Source organism: Onychomys torridus, chromosome 11, assembly GCF_903995425.1.
Source record: "Onychomys torridus chromosome 11, mOncTor1.1, whole genome shotgun sequence".
In the NCBI taxonomy this organism is placed as follows: Eukaryota; Metazoa; Chordata; class Mammalia; order Rodentia; family Cricetidae; genus Onychomys; species Onychomys torridus.
Window position 1 is genome coordinate 73,998,550 of NC_050453.1, and position 19,180 is coordinate 74,017,729.

The 19,180-nt window shown below is 39.9% G+C and overlaps 1 protein-coding gene across 5 annotated transcripts in view; it reads left to right on the plus strand.

Moving 5' to 3' along the window:
- Positions 1–19,180, plus strand: part of Ccnt2 (cyclin T2) — a 31,416-nt gene that overhangs the window by 7,909 nt on the left and 4,327 nt on the right. For 2 of the 5 annotated variants that reach the window (XM_036202006.1, XM_036202007.1), the window contains exons 3-7: positions 8,223–8,351; positions 10,114–10,174; positions 11,458–11,520; positions 14,006–14,051; positions 15,599–15,762. In XM_036202006.1, coding sequence (XP_036057899.1) covers positions 8,223–8,351; positions 10,114–10,174; positions 11,458–11,520; positions 14,006–14,051; positions 15,599–15,762 — 463 coding nt within the window. Of the gene's footprint in view, positions 1–8,222; positions 8,352–10,113; positions 10,175–11,457; positions 11,521–13,259; positions 13,888–14,005; positions 14,362–15,598; positions 15,763–19,180 lie in introns of those variants that run through there. The other 3 variants (XR_004946162.1, XM_036202009.1, XM_036202008.1) reach the window with 3 other exon arrangements.

A 19,180-nucleotide genomic window follows, 5' to 3' on the forward strand; every position in this document is an offset into this window, starting at 1 on the left:
TTTAAGAAGTCTGCTTTAAGCCGGGCGGTGGTGGTACACACCTTTAATCCCAGCACTGGGAGGCGAGGCAGAGGCAGGCGGATCCCTGTGAGTTCGAGGCCAGCCTGGTCTACAGAGTGAGATCCAGGACAGGCACCAAGACTACACGGAGAAACCTGGGGGGGGGGGGGGGTGTCTGCTTTAGCCTATATATACTGGAGTGTCAACCAAAACTGTTGGGGTCCAGCTACAGTAATGTGCTCTGTAGACACAAATGTGCACTAACACTAATTTTAAATAGGAAAGATTACTATTTTCTGCTTAAATCTGAAGATAGTGAAAACTGATAGTGAGTTGTGCTTGAAAAAAAACAACTTGGAGGACAGGGAGAAAAAACTTTAGAAAAGCTTCTGAAGATGTAGGGCGAGTATTAAGTGTTGAAGAGGTCAGGCAGTCTGGTTTTCTGAGCCTCTCCAAGGTGGGCATTAATGGTTGTTTTATAATGTTACTCCAGCTGTTGAAGAGGTCTGATATCTGCAGCAGTGGTTGTTTTCTTATTTGTTTATTCTTAACAACAGGATCTTACTGTGTATCTCTGGCTAGCCTGGAACTCACAGATCCACCTGCTGCTTTCTCTTCAGTGCCGATGTTGAAGGCATCCACTACCATGCCAACTAACATTGGCTTCGTTTAAAAGTATCTTTGTTGAGAGACAATTCACAGACCATAGACTTCATTCACTTAAAGCCCATAATTCAAAGCATATCGTGTTATACTATACCATCATTTCAACAATCCCAATTTACAGTATTTTCTTCCCACTCAAAAGAAACTGCCCCATAGCAAGTGTTCATCATTCCCTTCCCTCTGCAGATTTAGTAAGTGCTAAAATTAACTTCTGTCTCCATAAGTTTGCATATATCTTATGTTAGTGGAATTATGAATGATAAGATCTTGAACATAGCATTTTTAAAAGATCTGTGGTGTGACTTCTGTTGGAACTTCATTTCCTCTTACTGCTGAATATTTCATCTGTCATGTGCCTGCACCGTCACCCATTTATCATTAGTGGACATTTGGGTTGTCTCTACTTGTCAGCTTTATGAGCAATGCTGCACTCAGTATTTTAGTGGAAGTTCTGGATTGTGTGTTAATTCTAGACTTCAGTGTCTTTGGTTTTTCAAGACAGGGTTTCTCTGTGTAGCTTTGCACCTTTCCTGGAACTCACTCTGTAGCCCAGGCTAGCCTTGAACTCATGGAGATCCACCTGTCTCTGCTTCCAGAGTGCTGGGATTAAAGGCATGCAACACCATCACCCAGCTTAGACTTCAGTGTCTTAGATAGCTTTGTGAAGCACATTTCAAGGAACCTGCCAAACTGTTTTCTAAAATAGTCACACCATTTTACCTCAGAAATGCTGTTTGAGGGTTTCAGTAGCTCCACATTACATTAGCGTGTGTGTGTGTGTGTGTGTGTGTGTGTGTGTGTGTGTGTGTGTGTGTGTGTTGTGAATTTCACTTTCTTGACAATGTTATTTTTAACATAGACATCCGGTTTCTTATTAATTTTTAAGAATTTATTTTGTGTCCTGTCCTTGGTAGCCATCTGCCCACTTATCTGCCCACTTTCTTTGTTCTTGCCTCTCTCTACCTTTAGGAATCTGCCCTGTCTACAAACTGTACGTCAGTGGGAGTTGGCAATACTTGCTCTTGCTCAGGCTTATCTCACTTAGTCCGGTGTTCTATGTTGTTACATTTGTGTTCTATGTTGTTACATTTGATAAGGACATTCCTTAAAAAATATATTGTGGCAAACCTGTTGTGGATCCAGGCCTGGAATCTCATCACTTGGAAGGTAGAAGCAGGCAGATCTGGAGTTCAGTTCTGGCTTACAATGAGACCCTTTCTCAAAAGGCAAACAAAAAAGTAAAAAGAAGGCTGATGGATAAGAGCAGGGGCCCTAGGTTTAATTCTCAGTATGAGAAATAAATGAGTAAATAAGTAAATAATGTCAAAACAAACAAAACATTTATTTTTGCTGAATAAAGCAGTACTTATTGCTGTAGGGTCTCATGTGTCTTAGGCTCACTTTGAATTCACTATGTGGCCACTATGTAACCTTGAACCCTTGGTCTTCCTGCTTTCACCTCCCTAGTACTTGGAGTATAGACATGTGCTACACATCTGACTTTTATTTCTATTATAGATTCAGCTCTTGGATTTAGGCCTTTGACGCATTTTCGGTTCATTATTGCATATGATCTAAAGTAGACATTTTTCTTTCTTTAATGTGAATATACAGACAGTTGTCCCAGTACAGTGTGTTGTGTCTGCCCTGATTATCTCAGACTTTCAGATATCTACACAAGCCTGGTGGAGTCTCCACTTCTGGCAGCACTAATGAGACCTAACAAAATCTCTGCTCCCACCCCACCCCAGCCACACAGTTAGGACTACGAATACAGCCTTAGAGTAAGTAGGTTTGGAATTCAAAGAGTGTGAGTCTCCAAGTTGTGTTTGTGTTTAGTTTTGTTTTAAAGATTGTTTCTCCTGATCTTTTATTTCCATATGAATTTTAAGATCATTTTGTCAGTTAGGTTTGGTGAGTTCTTATCGTTGTCTTCACAGTACACAGCTGGAAGTGTGTCCTTAGTAAGGCTTGTGAGTAAGAATATTTGAAAGCCTGTGCATTGATGGTCTTATACAAAAGGATGTCAACATTGAAGATTTATTTATTTTTATGTATATGAGTGTTTTCATCTGCATATGTTATATATACATGTACTACCTGTGTGCCTAGAGGCCAGAAGAAAGCATCAGGTCTCTTGGAACTAGAGTGACAGATGTTGTGATCAAACCTGTGTCCCCTGCCAGACTAGCCAGTGTTCTCACAGTGCTGAGCCAGCACTCTCTCCAATGTTGTGTGGTTTTGTCCCGAACTGTGGGCTGGTGGGATCTGTGTCTGTTACAGGAGACAACTATGAAATGACACCTATCCTTCAAAGTATAAGTTAACATTTTTTCATTCTTCTTAGAAACAGATTCACAGTGTTGAAATAATCCCCCACTGGACAACCTTTCAGATGGCAGATTGTGTAACACATTAAATATATTGTTTATAGTACTCAGTCTATAAGCATCAGCCCTTATTTTCTGTGCTTTTCAACATTTTTGAATAGTCATTTTTAGCCTATTAAACCAACTACCTTTTAAATGTAATAATTTATTCCAAGCTGAAGATTATTTTAAGTCAGTGTGAATTTTCTTGTGTGACAGTATTGTGTGCATAATGATATGAGTGAGAACACACAAAGACGCTAGACTGAGTCACGATGCTCTCTGCTCCTCTGCCAGGGCTTCCTTACAGCAGAAGGAAGGAGGTGAGCGCTTTCCAACATACTGCTGTATTGCTTCAGTTGGTTCGGGCTTAGAAATCTTCCTGTGCTAACAAGTGGACATTCTGGTTAATTCCAGTATTTGTTGGTGGGTGTTCCCTTGCCTTTCCTGGTATTGAAGTTCTACTTTTATCCTTATTCTAAGGTCTTTCTGCGTGCCTTTCCTACTTTTCCTAAAGTATGTATAGTCTCTGGCAAGTGCTTTCCCAGTTTTTAGCTGTGATTAAAGCTAGGTGAGTATTTATTAATGAATGAAGCCTTAAAAGGCACTAAAAAAATAGTTATTCTAGTTTCTGTGAGGGTGGCAGAGATAGGAAAATATACAGGGCAGTTAATTAAAAGGACAGGGGAGAAATGTCTTCCCTACTCTGAGAGCTTAAAAATACAACACAAACAATTAGAGTGAGCCTGCTGCTGGTTTATTTGCAAACATGGCAAGCTGGGCTCTCTGGGACTTTTCTCAGTCAGTCCATTTAGTTGTGGCATCCATGTTCATCAAGACTAGAAATCAATGAGGACCAAATGGAGTCATTTGAAACTTTCTACAACTTAGTAATTACCCTAGCCTTCTGTTAATTCAACTGACATTGCCTCCAGCCATCAAGGTTGAAGGCAGCATTGGAGTGTGAAGAATGTCAACAGTGAGGAGGGTGTCATGGCAGAGAGGGGACAGTGACCAGAAGTGAGCAGGAGGAGAGCTGGTGGGGAAGGGAGTCAGATCAAGAAGGAGGAATGAAAACACATAAAGGAATAGGCCAACGGGAGAGAGGAGTGTGGGTGTGAATATTGAAGTGATAGGAAGTGTCAGGGTTCCAGTGCTTCAATAGTCTTAGGTCTGCAACAAACCCTTTGAAGAACTGAGTTTAACTTGAAGGGAAAAGATGGGCAAGAAACAAGCATTTTAAACATAAGCTTTTTTTAAACTTAAGATCAGAACTAACAGTTGTTTGGTTTCACATAGAAATATCTTGGCCATATTCCCATGGAGTGCTTCCTAATGTGCCATGCATATATTAGTTGGTTGTATTCTCACCACAGGAATATAAACTGGTACTATTTCCTGAGCCCCAGAATAGTTTGCCTGTGCTACGCAGATTGCAGTGAGACAGCCTGGCTACTTGGCTCCAACTGGCTTCAGCACCTCTGTTCTTATCTCCAGTATTTGTATATTACATGTCTGTGAAAATTTATCTTGGTTTGAGAATGTAACATTCAAAAAAAGGGTGCGGAAAGCTGGACATGATGGTACCGTGCACACCTCTAATCCCAGCCCTCAGGAGGCAGAGGCAGGCAGATCTGAGTTCAAGATCATCCTGGTCTACATAGTGAGTTCCAGGACAGCCAGGGCTACATAGCAAGACCCTGTCTCAAATGAGCAAGCAAACAAACAAATAACTAAATACATAAACAATCAACTTCCCTCCACTTTCCTTTAGCTGGAGTAATTTGAGAAAGTTTCTTGAACTGGATAGTAGAACACTGAAGTATTGTATATGCCTGTCTCCAGTGAACTGATTATGTTTCTGTTTGGTCACAGAAACCAAACTATTTGTACTTCTCTCTCTAATAATGCTATGAATTCTTGGGCTTTAAACCATGTTAACCTGTGCCAAAGAATGTTGGCATCTTTCAGAAGTGTGCTCAGCCTTGAACGCTACAAAGCTGCTAGTAGTGCTTTTGTTGCCGAAAACCTCAGGAATTTTTCTAAGATGTCCAGAAGTCAGTCTTCCATATAGAAAGCAGTAGTACCTGGTGCAATCACCTCCCTTAGTCAATCTTAAAATTAAAAGCCTTAAAGCCTTGCATGGTTGTTACCAGGTATCTGTCTAGAAACATGTGTGGATTTGTTCTGCTGCCCTAATGGGGTGAGATGTTTACAAAGTGTAGAGGTGTGGGATGGAGTTAGTAGGTTTCCAGGGACTGCGAAGAGTGTTGGGTTTAGCATTGTACTTCAGAAGATGAGACTTGAGCTGTCTATGGGGACCAGAAAGACTTTTCTGGAGACAGTATGGGTGCCCAAACCAGGTGTCTATCCCAAAGATTCCTGCCTAACTCCTTGTATGCTTCATGTTTTAAAACTCGGGAGGCAGAGGCAGGCAGATCTCTGTGAGTTCGAGGCCAACCTGGGCTACAGAGTGAGATCCAGGAAAGGCGCAAAGCTACACAGAGAAACCCTGTCTCGAAAAACCAAAAAGAAAAAAGAACAAAAAAAGTAGTGTAACACTTAGGAATCCATTTGAGGCTGCCTTATCTTTTAAGAAGAAAAGTTGTGCAGCTTGAAAGTTGTATGGTTTTTATTACTTGTTTATTTTGGTTTTTCAAAACAGGTTTTCTCAGTGTAGTCTGAGCTGTCTTGGCATTTCTTCTATAGACCAGGCTGACCTCCTGAGCGCTAGGATTAAAGGTGTGAGCCACTACCATCCGGCTATGGTTTTTATTTCTGATATTGAGATTTGCTTGCTAGTATGAAGAGGGTAGGGAGATATGACTGGGAATTGTCAGTTAGCTGAGAAATGTTTGGTAGAGATTTTAATAAGTACCATTTGGGCAAATAGGAGAACTTCTGTAGTTGGGAAGGAAGTTTAGATCTGCCTTGGGTTTTTTTAGTTGTTTTTGAATCGCTATTGCTTTCCTCTTGTTAGTGTTAGGGCTTGAAGGCTACATTAGCTAGCTGTTCTCCTAGATTGTGTGCAAGATTGTGGGGAAGCACTTACCTTTGTTTCACAGAGGACTTCTTGAATTTCTTCCACAGTTGATGGCTCATGGATTTTCAGAGTGGCATCTGGAGTGCTTAGAATTTGATACTGGTGCCTTTGGGTATCATTGGCTGCATCATACACTCAGCAAATACTGAACATCAGCTACTCAGTGATAGGGAGCAGGAATTCAGATGAATGAGTCAGTCTGTGTTTTAGCTGATTGCAGACTCAGTTACTAGAAGCATTCTTGATAATTTGAAATTCCTTAGCATTACTATCATAACATTATTTCTGGCTGTTAACTAGTATTAATCAACTTTCTGTTACTGTTATTAAAAAAAAAACAACTAAGAATTATGGTGCTGTTGCTTTGAGATTCTGGCTAAGGAAACATCCAAGGCACAGCAAACTTACCCATCTTGTTGATTTGGAGGAAAAGGTCACAGTTCCCTTGGGGACTACTTGCCTCCGGTAACCTCATGGACCTTTGACGGTTATTGAACATACAAACTGTAATAGAAACCAAAGTTCAATGTGGTGCACACCCCTTTAATCCCTTCCCTTAGAAGGTAGAGGATCCCTTGAGTTAGAGGCCAGCCAAGATTACATTGTGAGACTCTGTCTCAAAAGTTCTTCAGAAAGAGTTTCTCAAAATCATTTCTACTCTGCTTACTCTCTATGCAGTTAAACTGGAAAAGTCCCCTTGAGATCCAGTCCGATGTGGATTTCCTGTCAGTCGACAACGATGGCAGGAAAGGATATTCTTCTCCCTAGGCTGAAGTCACAGATCCATTAGTGATAGGGTCTGCCTCATTCCCCACCTCCTGTCATTTCTGTGTAATGAATGATCCCTCAGATAACAGCCAGATGTCCCTTTGCCTTTTGAACAATAGGTACCTGCATCTTAGCATTTAGAAATTGCCATTCTGTGGGAAATTTTTGTGTGTATTTAAGTTTTTTTTTTTTTTAATTTTCATTTTGTGTGTATGAATGTTTTGCCTGAATGTATGCCTGTGCACCATGCTTTCGGGGTGTAGAAGAAGGCATTGGAACCCCTGGAACTGTAGTTACAGTTGGTTGTGAGCCAAGGTATGCGTGCTGGGAATCGAACCTGAGTCCTCTACAAGAGTAACAAATGCTCTAAGCTCCTGGGGTGTCTCCAGCTCTTTAGCGTAGAATCCTAAAAAACATTTGAATTTATAGTTTGTTTTCTGAGCCAATAACTGCTTGGTTATTACTAATTCCAGGAGTAGGTAGTTGTTGGAATTTATGTGTCTTTATCATAGTTAATGCTGTGTAGTTATACACCAAGAATTTACCTTACTATACTTTGTCAGGGCAGGGGTGGGGAGGTACTTTCCAGATCTCCTCTTAGCAAAGGTTCTACTTTCTTGGTCTTTATTATGTTTCTACTGTTTTATTTTGTTTTTAGCTGCTTTTATAACTGTAGTGAAGTAATGAAGATTCTATGTAGCCCATTCATTTTCAGAATTCTCTTTGTGTTTTGCCCCAAAGTCTTTTACTGCCCCATAAATAGGATAACATGACTCCTAGCCACACAGAGAGTTGGTGCTGGACTTAGCAAGCACTCAGATTAGTGGCCAAGCCAAAAGAGGCCATGCATTGTGCTTGGCATGCTCTCTTAACTCTTTTAAAGCTGTAGTATCACTTCGTGTTATTTTTTTTCTTTACCTCCACTGTGTATATACTAATACCAAAGTTTGCTTGTTTTTTACTTAAAACCAAGGTCAAGTTCTTTTTTATTTGCAAAATAAATACAATGAATAATTATTTAAAACTTTTAATTTGGCTGGTCCTATGGTGCTGAGTTCTGAGAACTTGCACATCATGTCACAGAAGGTATCTGATTGCTGCACTGGTCTGGGAAGAGGTGCGAAGAATGAATGAGACCAGTGCAGGTGATGCTCAGCTATGGCAAAGCATGTGTTTAAAGTACAACTCTGGTCCATCCCCGGCACCAAAGAGAGGGAGAGCTTTCCCATCAGTCTTCCTTTTAGCTCACCCCCAGTGTGTACTTCATGCTGTAATAATATATCCCTTTCTCTGCCTGCCCAACCCCAGGAAGTAGAGACTGTTCCCCCAAAATGAATTTGCTTTTAAATGACCATTTATAACAATCTCTTCTACAGATAATATCACCTACTGCATTGTTTTTGGCTGCAAAAGTGGAAGAACAGGCTCGAAAGCTTGAACATGTTATCAAAGTAGCACACGCTTGTCTTCACCCCCTAGAGCCACTGCTGGATACAAAATGTGATGTATGTAAAAAGGGGGGGTGCTTTTGTTGTCTTTTTCTTATAAATTTGAAACCAGGAACCGTCTGATGGGAAAACTTTTTGTATGCTTCATGAACTCGTGTGTCATCCTGAATTATATAAGATTGAAGTGTTGGTGAATGACTGTCATAGGTTCTCTAGTGCTGTGAAGAGACACCATGGCCATCGCAACTCTTACAAAGAAAACATTTAATTGGGGATAGCTTATGGTTTCAGCAGTTGAGTTCATTATCATCATGGCAGGACAGTCCACAGCAGCAGAAATAAAAACTGTATTTGGGCATAGCTTGAGCATATATGAGACCTCAAAGCCCACCCCCACAGTTATACTACACTTCCTCCACCAAGACCATACTCCCTAATGCCACTCCCTATGGGCCAAGCATTCAAGCACATGAGTCTATGGGGTCATTCCTATTCAAACCACCGCACAGTGATTTATCCTCACAGCGCATCTACAGTAGAAAGGGTAGGTCCCGTGTGACTTGTTGGTAGGTGTGCCTAAGACCAGAAGTTGAGTAAACTGTTAGTAGAGGAAGGAATAGAGAGACTCCAGTGTACTCTAGGTTGGGTACTCTTCTCAAATTCTGACATCCTAAAATGATAGCTGCAAGTGTGGACCACTGCAGTTATTTTTCTAGCATTATGGGCAAGTCATTCAGTGAGGAACCACCAAGTTATGTTAGTTCCATTTTGTTTAGGTCAAGTTTAAAGTCCTAAGTTTATGCTCTAATAGAAGATTGATACATTGGTACTGGGTTTTAAATGAACAAAATGTCATTGTATACATTGAATAATGAGCAATTTGTAATTGTTTAACAGTGGTTCTCATAGTTGCTAATTTCGCTCTCAGGGTTTAGTGTGTTCTCAGAAAAAGAGCATGCATGTGTGTGTACATGAATTTAGAGCAGATGTACACCAGGATCCACCTCTGTATGTAGACTAGGCTAGCCTCAAACTGAGTTATTCTGCCTCAGCCTCCTAAGGGTGTAGCCCCCATGTCATCTTAAATGTGATATATTGCTTCCTTCTTACCTGGGTCAGTTGTTAGGGTCCATAAGACTGGGGTGGTAGGAAAACTTCTATGTTCTTTCTTCCAAGAGCTTTATGAAACGGAGATTGGTCCTTGAATTTTAAGGGGGAGAGTCTGTGATAATTTGTATCTCTGTGGTAAATGGGTGACATTGATCTAGGGACTTAAGATTTGCCTTTTCTAGGGAAGTTAATTTTAAAAATAACTGGAAAAACAAAAGACCCACGATAGCTAAAATCCTGTATAATAAAGCAACCTCTGGAGGCATCACCATCCCTGACCTCAAGCTCTACTCTAGAGCTATAGTTATAAAAACAGCTTGGTACTGGTATAAAAATAACTCACAGACATGAGTTGGTAAGTTTTCTCTCAAAAGGCAGATTTAAGTGCTCTTCCTCAGCTTGATGTTCCTGTACTTGGTGTCTAGAAGCGCCAGGGCCTGTGAACTTGTACTGTGCAGACTGTGGGTCTTTATTCAGTTAACCTATCCTGCTCATGACACTCTGTTGTATTTGTTCCTTTGCCTTTGTTTACTGTCTGTATTAAAAGTGGTTCCATTTAGACGTGTCCCAACAGCAGTCCATTCCTTCAGTTTCTTTGCCTCATATTTGCAAGCAACTGCTGTACTGTAATTCTTGTGAGATCTAACGGTCCAGGACTCTAGTGATATTGTATTTATTCTAAACATCTAATATCATTTTTGTCTGACAGGCTTATCTTCAGCAGACTCAAGAACTGGTTTTACTTGAAACCATAATGCTACAAACACTGGGTATGTGCTCATATTGTTTTGTGTCCACTAATACAATATTCTAAACAAAATTTCTAGAATAGCTTCTTAGTGAAGAAAGTTGTTTAAAACTAGTTTTGGGCCAGGTGGTGGTGGTGCATACCTTTCAACCCAGTACTCAGAGGCAAAGGCAGGTGGATCTCTGTGAGTTCCAGGATAGCCAAGGCTACACAGAAACCCTGTCTTCAAAAAAACAAACAACAACAAAAAACTAAGAATGTTAGACTTATCCAAAGTTAGGTAGTTTTATAGAGAAACCTAGCAGGCTGAGGTCAGATAAATATAAGCTCTAGGGAGATCCAAATTTAAATCTATAGGCTTCTGACCACTGTTGTATAAGCTTGGGGCAGTTTTTTTTCCCTTTTACATTTCCATCCCGTACATATGGAATTGTTTCTGTTTCACTGTTACTCCATTTTCAAATGTTAAATAGAAATATGAGTACAAACAGGAATGGTAGTACATGGCTTTAATGCCAGCCCTCAGGAGGCAAGCAGCTCTCTGTGAGTTTGACGGCTTCCAGAAGATAAAAAAGTGAAAGTGTATTGCCTCTGCATCCAATTATTTGACATATTGTCTTGATTAATTACAGGAGAGATATAAATAAAATACACCTTTATAAATCCTGATTACTCATTTGTTAGCGTTCTAAAGATACTAGATAATAAAAACAAAAACCCTGCCACATGGAAGAGCTGAATTCATTGAAAGCTTGCCAGCATTTCTTCTTGAATTTCTGAAGCTCTTTTTGGAAACAGTCTGCCTTGTAGCTCACTTCCACGTGGTTCTAGTTAGGAGATGGAGCTGTGCTCCTGTGATTGCCAGGAAAGTGAAGAGAGCTGCTCTATGCTAAGTTCTTTGATGCTGCTGTGGGCAGCAGGTATGTTTAGGAGAAATGTTTTCCCACATCTTTTGAAACAAAGATATTTAGTGTTAAAACGAGAATATGTAAGCTACAGCCATGATAATAACTATTTGATAATTTGAACATAAGCTTGGGTGAATTAAAATTAAAATTCTAAATTTTAGATCAGGTTGGCCTTGATGTTTAAATAATTGTCTGTTTTCCTATTAAGACATAAGAAATTAGTTATCATTTATTCTGGAGGGTAATGGACATGTCAGCAATGAGAAGCTTTAATGTTGGCTTTGGATTTCTCTTTATTACTGAAGAGTCTATTAGACATGATCGTTTGGTGAGCTGCATTGCTCAGGCAAGTATTGTAGTGGTAAGTAGTTGGGAAAAAAAGTGCTTTTCATTTCAGGTTTTGAGATCACCATTGAACACCCACACACAGATGTAGTGAAATGCACCCAATTAGTAAGAGGTGAGTGATCCCTCAGCCATCTGGGATGAATGTTGATGGGTTTTTTTCCCCTCTAGAATTGGTATGGATGCAATGTATTTTTCTAGCCTTTGGGTTTTATTAAGAAGGGCAAATATAAGCTGGGTAGTTGTGGCACACTTCTTTATTCCCAGCACTTAGGAGGATCTCTGTCAGTTTGGACAGCCTGGTCTACAAAGTGAGTTCCAGGATAACCAGAGCTACACAGAGAAACCTTGTCTCAAAAAGTGGGGGGAGGGGCAAATGTCATTTTGAAATAGTATTCATCTATTTCCGTATGTGCTTCTCCAAGTGCATTTGGTTGCTCCTGTGTGATAATGCAGAAAACTAACAGAGCATATCATGCGCCACTGTGGTTCCTATGAAGCCACGTGTAAGCAGCAGCCCTTTGCGTTTGTTGTGGCTCTAGAAATCTTCCCACAGCTTGCCAGTGTTGCTTCTCTGGTTCCCATTTGGGTTGTTTGTGGGCACATCACAGCCTCAAGGGACCGTTCCTGTCCTTTTTCTCTTTTTGAAAAAAAGGTCCTGTGGTTTCGGTCTCTTACTTGCAGAACTTTTAAAGTTTATTTTTTTAAAAAATGGATAAGACTTTTAAAGATGTTGGGTTTTTTGTTGTTTTGGAAAGTGTGCGTGCGTGCGTATGTGTGCATTAGTAGTTAGCTCAATAGTCTCATTCATTCTAAATTGAATTCATTTTATATCTAGGCAGCATTTTATTTTACTAATGATAGCATTGGAAAACAAGCCTAGAGTCTTCATAACCAGCACCCTTGCTAACAATAGAGTTCTAAGACTCATATTTAATCCTAGGATCACACATTATCAGTTAATCACTTGTAAACCACAATATTTTAATTACGCTTTCTGTTCTTCACAATCGTACAGATACATTTTGTAGCACATTCTCTTCCCTAGTTACAGAATAATACAGAATTAAATAGCTAACTTAACTATTTGTAGATGTTGAGTTTAAATTAACACTTCACAAAAAACTACAGATTTGATGTTCTGCTAAGTCTCTCTAGCCTGAACCTTGAATACAAAGTAAGTTTGTGTGTGTGTGTGTGTGTGTGTGTGTGTGTGTGTGTGTGTGTGTGTGTGTGTGTGGTCTCGTGGGTTTGTGCAAGGGAGGGGAAGGGCTCTGTCTGACTCAGCTTTGAGGTAACTGAGCTTCTTCCCCTTTAAAGATGTTCTTTCATCTTTAGTGTCTTTGTTTCTTTTGTTCTGTTATGACTTTGAACTAACAAGAACAGTTGCCCTTCGTTCCTGTTTATTGAATTTAGATACCATCCTTAGGAGATGTGATGCCACAATTGAATGTTTTTGTTGTTTTATGGGGTGTGTGATTGTTTGGTGGTGGGTAGATGTGATTCATGTAAAGCCCTCACCTCCCGCTCCAGATGAGACAGTTGCTACTTTGCTGCAGAATTGGCTATTGTCATTTTACAGGGACCTTTCACTCTGTGATCTCTCCTTCCCTCCCCACCAGGAAAGAATGCCATACTTAAGTCACACTGCCTCCAAGACCTCTGGTGCTCTGACAGTCTTCCTTAGCACAGCTCTGCCAGACCCAGTCCCTTTTGTTAAACCTTCCCTTGATGATCACATGGGGCGGCGGGGATTACAGGTGCCAAGAGTGAAAACCAGGAGGGGAAGGACTCTGGGGACTAGGGAGGGTGGGGTTTGGGGCTGCCATGCTAGGTGAAGGGTGATTTTTTTAAACAGAAGGGGTAGGGGTGGGGTTGGTGAGGTTCTTCCTTTTGGGAAGAATATGGGGTAGGAGAAGGGAAGGAAAACTATTTAATGTCTTAAGAAACTAGTTAAAAATTTCTTTCCTGTTGGAGACCAGTGTAGGAAGCATCCTTATCCCCCCTAGAATACTCCTCTTTCTAGGTATTATCTCTAATTGGAGTTTGTAAGTTAAACAAGTGTAGTGGGGCTTCCTACATTCTGTTAATGTGTAAATAACATGGTAAAGAACTGAGGTTTGTGCTCCGAATTTGGGGTGGGGGTTGCTTTATTCCTCCATTTTGAAGGTAATTTATGCCAGCCTAAATATGACAGGATTAAGTTTGGCAGGCAACTCTTTGTATTTTGTATTAGACTTCAAAAATCTTTTCTTCTTCTTCTTCTTCTTTTTGTTTTTTGTTTTTTTTTAAATCCAGGAGAATGCTTTATTTCAACTTTTAGCTGACTAGATGCTTAACTTAGTAACAAGTTTAGCCTAGCTAAAAGCAGATCGGCTTGTTTCTCAGATCTATGGGGGATAGCAAGAAACATTTGAGTGAATGTTGTTGAAGATTTTCAGTAGTATAGAAAATGATGGCGCTCTTGTGATATTTGTAAGTAGTAAGTAACATTTACTTTTTGTGTACAAATCTTTGATGTCTTGTTGTATTGAGAGTTGGGTGGTGTTTACGCGCTGAAGCTGATGACGTTGTCTTCGCTCTTCTTTCTTTTCTTACAGCAAGCAAGGATTTGGCACAGACATCCTATTTCATGGCTACCAACAGGTTGTTATCCTGACCCTCTTTGTTGCACTGTTGTAGCACACTATAGCTTCCTTTAATGCAGGGCCCCCTCAACGTGTCTCTTGCCCTTGTTGCAACAGGAGACTGGACCATCTACTGTGGTGGTACCTTCCTGGTTGCTTTGCGGTGTATTGTACAAGGGACTTTGGGCACAGAGGGGTTAAATGCACACTGTGAAGTGTAGTGGTGCTTTCTGGTGGCATATTCTCGAATTGTGAGTGCATATGTCTAAACTTGGTAGCCTGAATAGCAGCTAAAGATTACACAGAGCTAAACTTAACCTAGAAACTTGGTAAGTATAAAGCTATTTCTAGTTTACAATTATAGTTAAATGACATTTCTTTTTTAATTTTCACATTGATCCAGTCTTTTAAAATAATTGCTAAAGTTTCTTAAGTAAAATTTATGTGATTTGGGACTTGTTCCAGATAATATTCCAAATAGCAAATTAGAAATAGTCAAGTACTATCAGTGCCTAGGTTTGCAGAGATACAATCTATTTTTAAGTCCTGCTTTTCCATTTATAGAAAGTAAAAATGTAGTATGTGTTTGTGGCTCTTCAGTAATTGTTTTAATCTATTCTAAATAGAAGGATAGTTTGAAGAAGGCTCTAAAATTGAATATATAATTCTGCTCTGGATTGGTATTAAATGTTGAAAGTTTTTTAAATGGGCACTGTGGAAATGGTAACCAAACTGCCTTTTTGGATTAGCAAAACTTAGTTTGCTGGGCATGGTGGCATGTCCCTGTCATCCCAGCCCTGGGAAGATGGAGACAAGATCAGGCTTTCAGGGTTGTCCTTAACTACATAGAGAGTTTGAGACCAGTCTGGGCTATATGAGACCCTGTCTCAAAAAACTTGGTTTAAAAAGCTAGCCTGTGAAATGTCATGTGCCCAATTTTTAGTACATAATGAAAAGGAAAGATAATATTTACTAGTATTGACCTATTTTGAGCCTTGGAATTATATGGCCAAAGGTAAGTTCTCTTTGAGGATTTGCTGGCACAGATACAGAATTTTACATGAACTGAAAGCTCTGATTTACAAAGAAGTATTTTTTCTGTTAAGCCACATCAAATGGTCTGATCTTTGATTGTGCTGTGAAAATTGCTTTGTTTTATAATGTCTTTATATTTTTACCATAATGTTAAAAAAAAGAACCAAGACTACCTACCACAAAAAAGGTTTAAAAGGTTATATTTTGTATGTGATGATTATTGTAAATATAGTTTTTCCTTGTATAATACTTTGTTAGGTTTTAAAACAAAAACTTGTATGAATATTAATCATGTAAATAAACTATTACTATGCTGTGGAGGGTGAGAATGAGGGAAGTGTTTCATTATCTATGTAAAGGCTTTTATTATAATTTTCAGTAGTTTTAGCTCTTAATTTAATCGAATATCATTATGTAAAGAAAAACACTTCTAATTTTATGTTTGCTTTTGTCTTACTGGCAAATGTTTTTCTTTGTTTTACATATTTTGAATTTTTGTGGCCCTCCACTTTTAAATCTGCTCTACACCAGTTTGCATCTTACGACCTTCTGTCTTCAGTACAAACCCACGGTGATAGCATGTGTGTGCATTCATTTGGCTTGCAAATGGTCCAATTGGGAGATCCCTGTGTCAACTGATGGAAAGCATTGGTGGGAATATGTGGACCCTACAGTTACCCTAGAGCTGCTAGATGGTAAGCAGAGGGAAGAGGTCCTGTCCTATGTAAAAAATATACCGTAAGCTTTTTCTGTGTATGCGCTGCCTACCTGAAGCATTACCAGTGCTGGTTAGTTCACAGGTACACCACAGTGGCTCCAATGTTAATCCCAGATGTCCTTTAATTCATTAATATTCAGATTTCAGAAGATAACATCTCTTTTAAAGGTTGAATTTAATTCCCTTTTAGTAATTTGGTGGAAGAACTTTGAAGTACAGTTAGGAGTACCTTGAAATAAGGAACCTATGAATCACATCAACCATCAAATGTTTACTAACCACCAGTTCACGTAGAAAGCCCTTTTAGGGTTTCTCAATAAGTAGAATTTTTAAATTTTATTATCTTAACGTTTGTGTACAAAGTAATGTAATGAATGTGTTTCATTATGGCATTTTCAAAAAAGAGGAGTCACTGTATTTTGTTCTGATCTGTCACTTTGCCCCCATTAAATACTGGAGGCTGATGGAACACGAATAAGCTGGACTGGGTATAGGGGCACATACTGTTAATCTCAGTAATTGGGAGACAAAGGCAGATAGATCCAGGGTTCAAAGCCATCCAGGAATACACAGTGAGACCCTGTCTCACAGAAGTAAAACAAAGAATAAGCTGGAGATAGTACATGCAGTTCGTTTGGTCTGTTAGTTAAGAGGTGTTACAGGACACTGATTTTGTTGAGTTGGCAGCGTGTCAACTAGGACGAGGGTATAGCTAGATAAGAAATGTGTCCTCGGAGTCTATAAGTGTAAGCTCAAAGCTGGGTACTGATTCATATATAAACTGAAACATTAGGCCAAGGGGCTTTTCCCTTACAATGTTCTCTTACGTTATTAGTTAGGAATAAATAGTATTTATATAACAAGTCCTGCCAGTTGTGAACCTGAGATTGGAGGGTCACTGATTTAAAAATGAGACAGATTGTTGAGTGAGTGAGTAGCACTTTCCAGCAGGTGCTAGCTAGGTTTCGGAAAGAGAGTAGACAACAAACTGAAGCAGGTGTCAGGTTTTCAGAGTCCTCTTTTTTAGACTCCCAGTCTCTAGTTACAAGGGAAAGGCTGGTGGGGAGCCAGGCTCCACCTGGTTACTATTAAAAACACTAACTTTACTACAGAAAGTGCAGAGCCCTGAGTTGTAGAATCTGTGGGGCAGTGGGCTTGCTGTCGTGACTAGAGAGCTCCATATCAGCTGAGAAGGAGCCAGTAGTGGGGCTGCAGGTCACATGTGCCTAACTGGCTACAGTTGGCTTGCCCCACATATAGAACATGAATCTTTTTATTTCTCCTCTTGGGGGGGGGGGGGTGGATAGATAGATAGATGATAGTTAGATAGATAGATAGGTAGATAGATAGATAGATAGATAGATAGAAGACAGACCAGCCGACAGATATTAGATAGATAGATAAACAGATAGGCAGGCCAGCAGAAGACAGATATTAGATAGATAGATAGATAGATAGATAGATAGATAGATAGATAGATAGAAAGAAAGAAAGAAAGAAGACAGACAGATATTGGATGGATGGATGGATGGATGGATGGATGGATGGATGGAAAGAAAGAAGACAGACCAGCCGACAGATATTAGATAGATAGATAGATAGACAGACAGACAGATATTGGATGGATGGATGGATGGATGGATGGATGGATGGATGGATGGATGGATAGATAGATAGATAGATAGATAGATAGAAAGAAGACAGACCAGCCGACAGATATTGGATAGATAGATAGATAGACAGACAGACAGACAGATATTGGATGGATGGATTGATGGATAGAAAGAAAGAAAGAAGACAGACCAGCCGACAGATATTAGATAGATAGATAGATAGATAGATAGATAGATAGATAGATAGACAGATATTGGATGGATGGATGGATGGATGGATGGATGGATGGATGGATAGATAGATAGATAGATAGATAGATAGATAGATAGATAGATAGATAGAAGACAGACCAGCCGACAGATATTAGATAGATAGATAAACAGATAGGCAGGCCAGCAGACAGACAGATATTAGATAGATGGATAGATAGATTCCTGTTCCTGTCACCTGTCATGCTCTAACCAGCTGAGCTAACAGCTGAAGACGCTGTTTTTATTTAAATGGTTGGTTTTATTCAGTATATTTGGAAGAAAGCAAATCTAAAAACCAATAAAGGCCTTTTCATTGGCTCCCTTTGCCCTGTCCTTGAAAAGTCCAGTTACTGTGTCACTGTCTTGACCTCAGCCATCAAGAGCAGTGAGTCATCTGCCATATGGACACTTCCCTTATATCATTGACCTCAGAGCCACCTGGGTTTTCCTCCACTTCTAGTCTATATAGGTTCAAGTTCAGTATTGATTTGGAAGTTGAAACTTAATATATTAAAATAGTACCATAATTTCTGTTTTGATCAAGTTGTCTTGAATTGTCTGTACTATTTCTCCTAGTATTACTTCCCAAAGATACTCATTTAGTGACTGCCCCCAAACAGCAAAAGAAGTCCCTAGGAGTTGGAGCCGGGAGAGTCAGTTTGAGGCCATACTCCCAGACCAACCTAGGCTACATGAGTCCCTGTCGATCAGTGGATGGATGGATGAATGGGTGGGTGGATGAATGGGTGGGTGGAGGGAGGGAGGGAGGAAGGAAAGGCCTCTATTTTAGACCTCATACTCTATAGTACTTGAGCTTATTTGTTTACATTAACAGATTATTATAAAATTTGACAATAAGATACTTAAGGAAGGCAAAGCTTGCATTTTTGTCTGCTATGTGCAGACAAAATTTGTGCAGGAAATTTGAAGCAGAACATCCTCATTCACACTGGACCCATAAGTAAATGGAGTTCCCAGCACTGGATATTTTATTTTATCCAGACTTGCTCAAAAAGCTCCTGAGACTACAAAGGAAACAGTCTTGGAACTACTGAGGAAGTTCCATCTGAAATTCATGGTTGCTGTAGAGTTTAGTTGATGAATGCTCTTTAGCATAATTTTTATAGACTGATCTTGGTGACGGTGATGTAATACAGTCATTGTCTGGGCTGCTGGGCATTGAACCCAGAGTCTCCTATGTGCTAGGCAAGTACCACTGAGCTGCACCTCCTCACTTCACAGGCTGAGTTTGGTTAGTTGTCATGCTGTGACAGCCTTTAGCTAGTTTTTCATCATTGAGATTGAGTGTTCGTGGCAAGGGTGCTGCACAAGGTAGTTGTGCCTTGGGTGCCTTGCTTGCCTCTCAAAGCATGGGACAGTGTTGACTGTGTGTTACCACCATGCTGGTCACGTGGTAACAGTGGTGTTCATTGAATTCTTTGTAAAGCTATTCTTTCTCTTTATAATGAGATGAGCTCTTAGGACCCCTTTTAAATATTGCCCACTTGAGAGAAGTTCAGATCCTAAAGG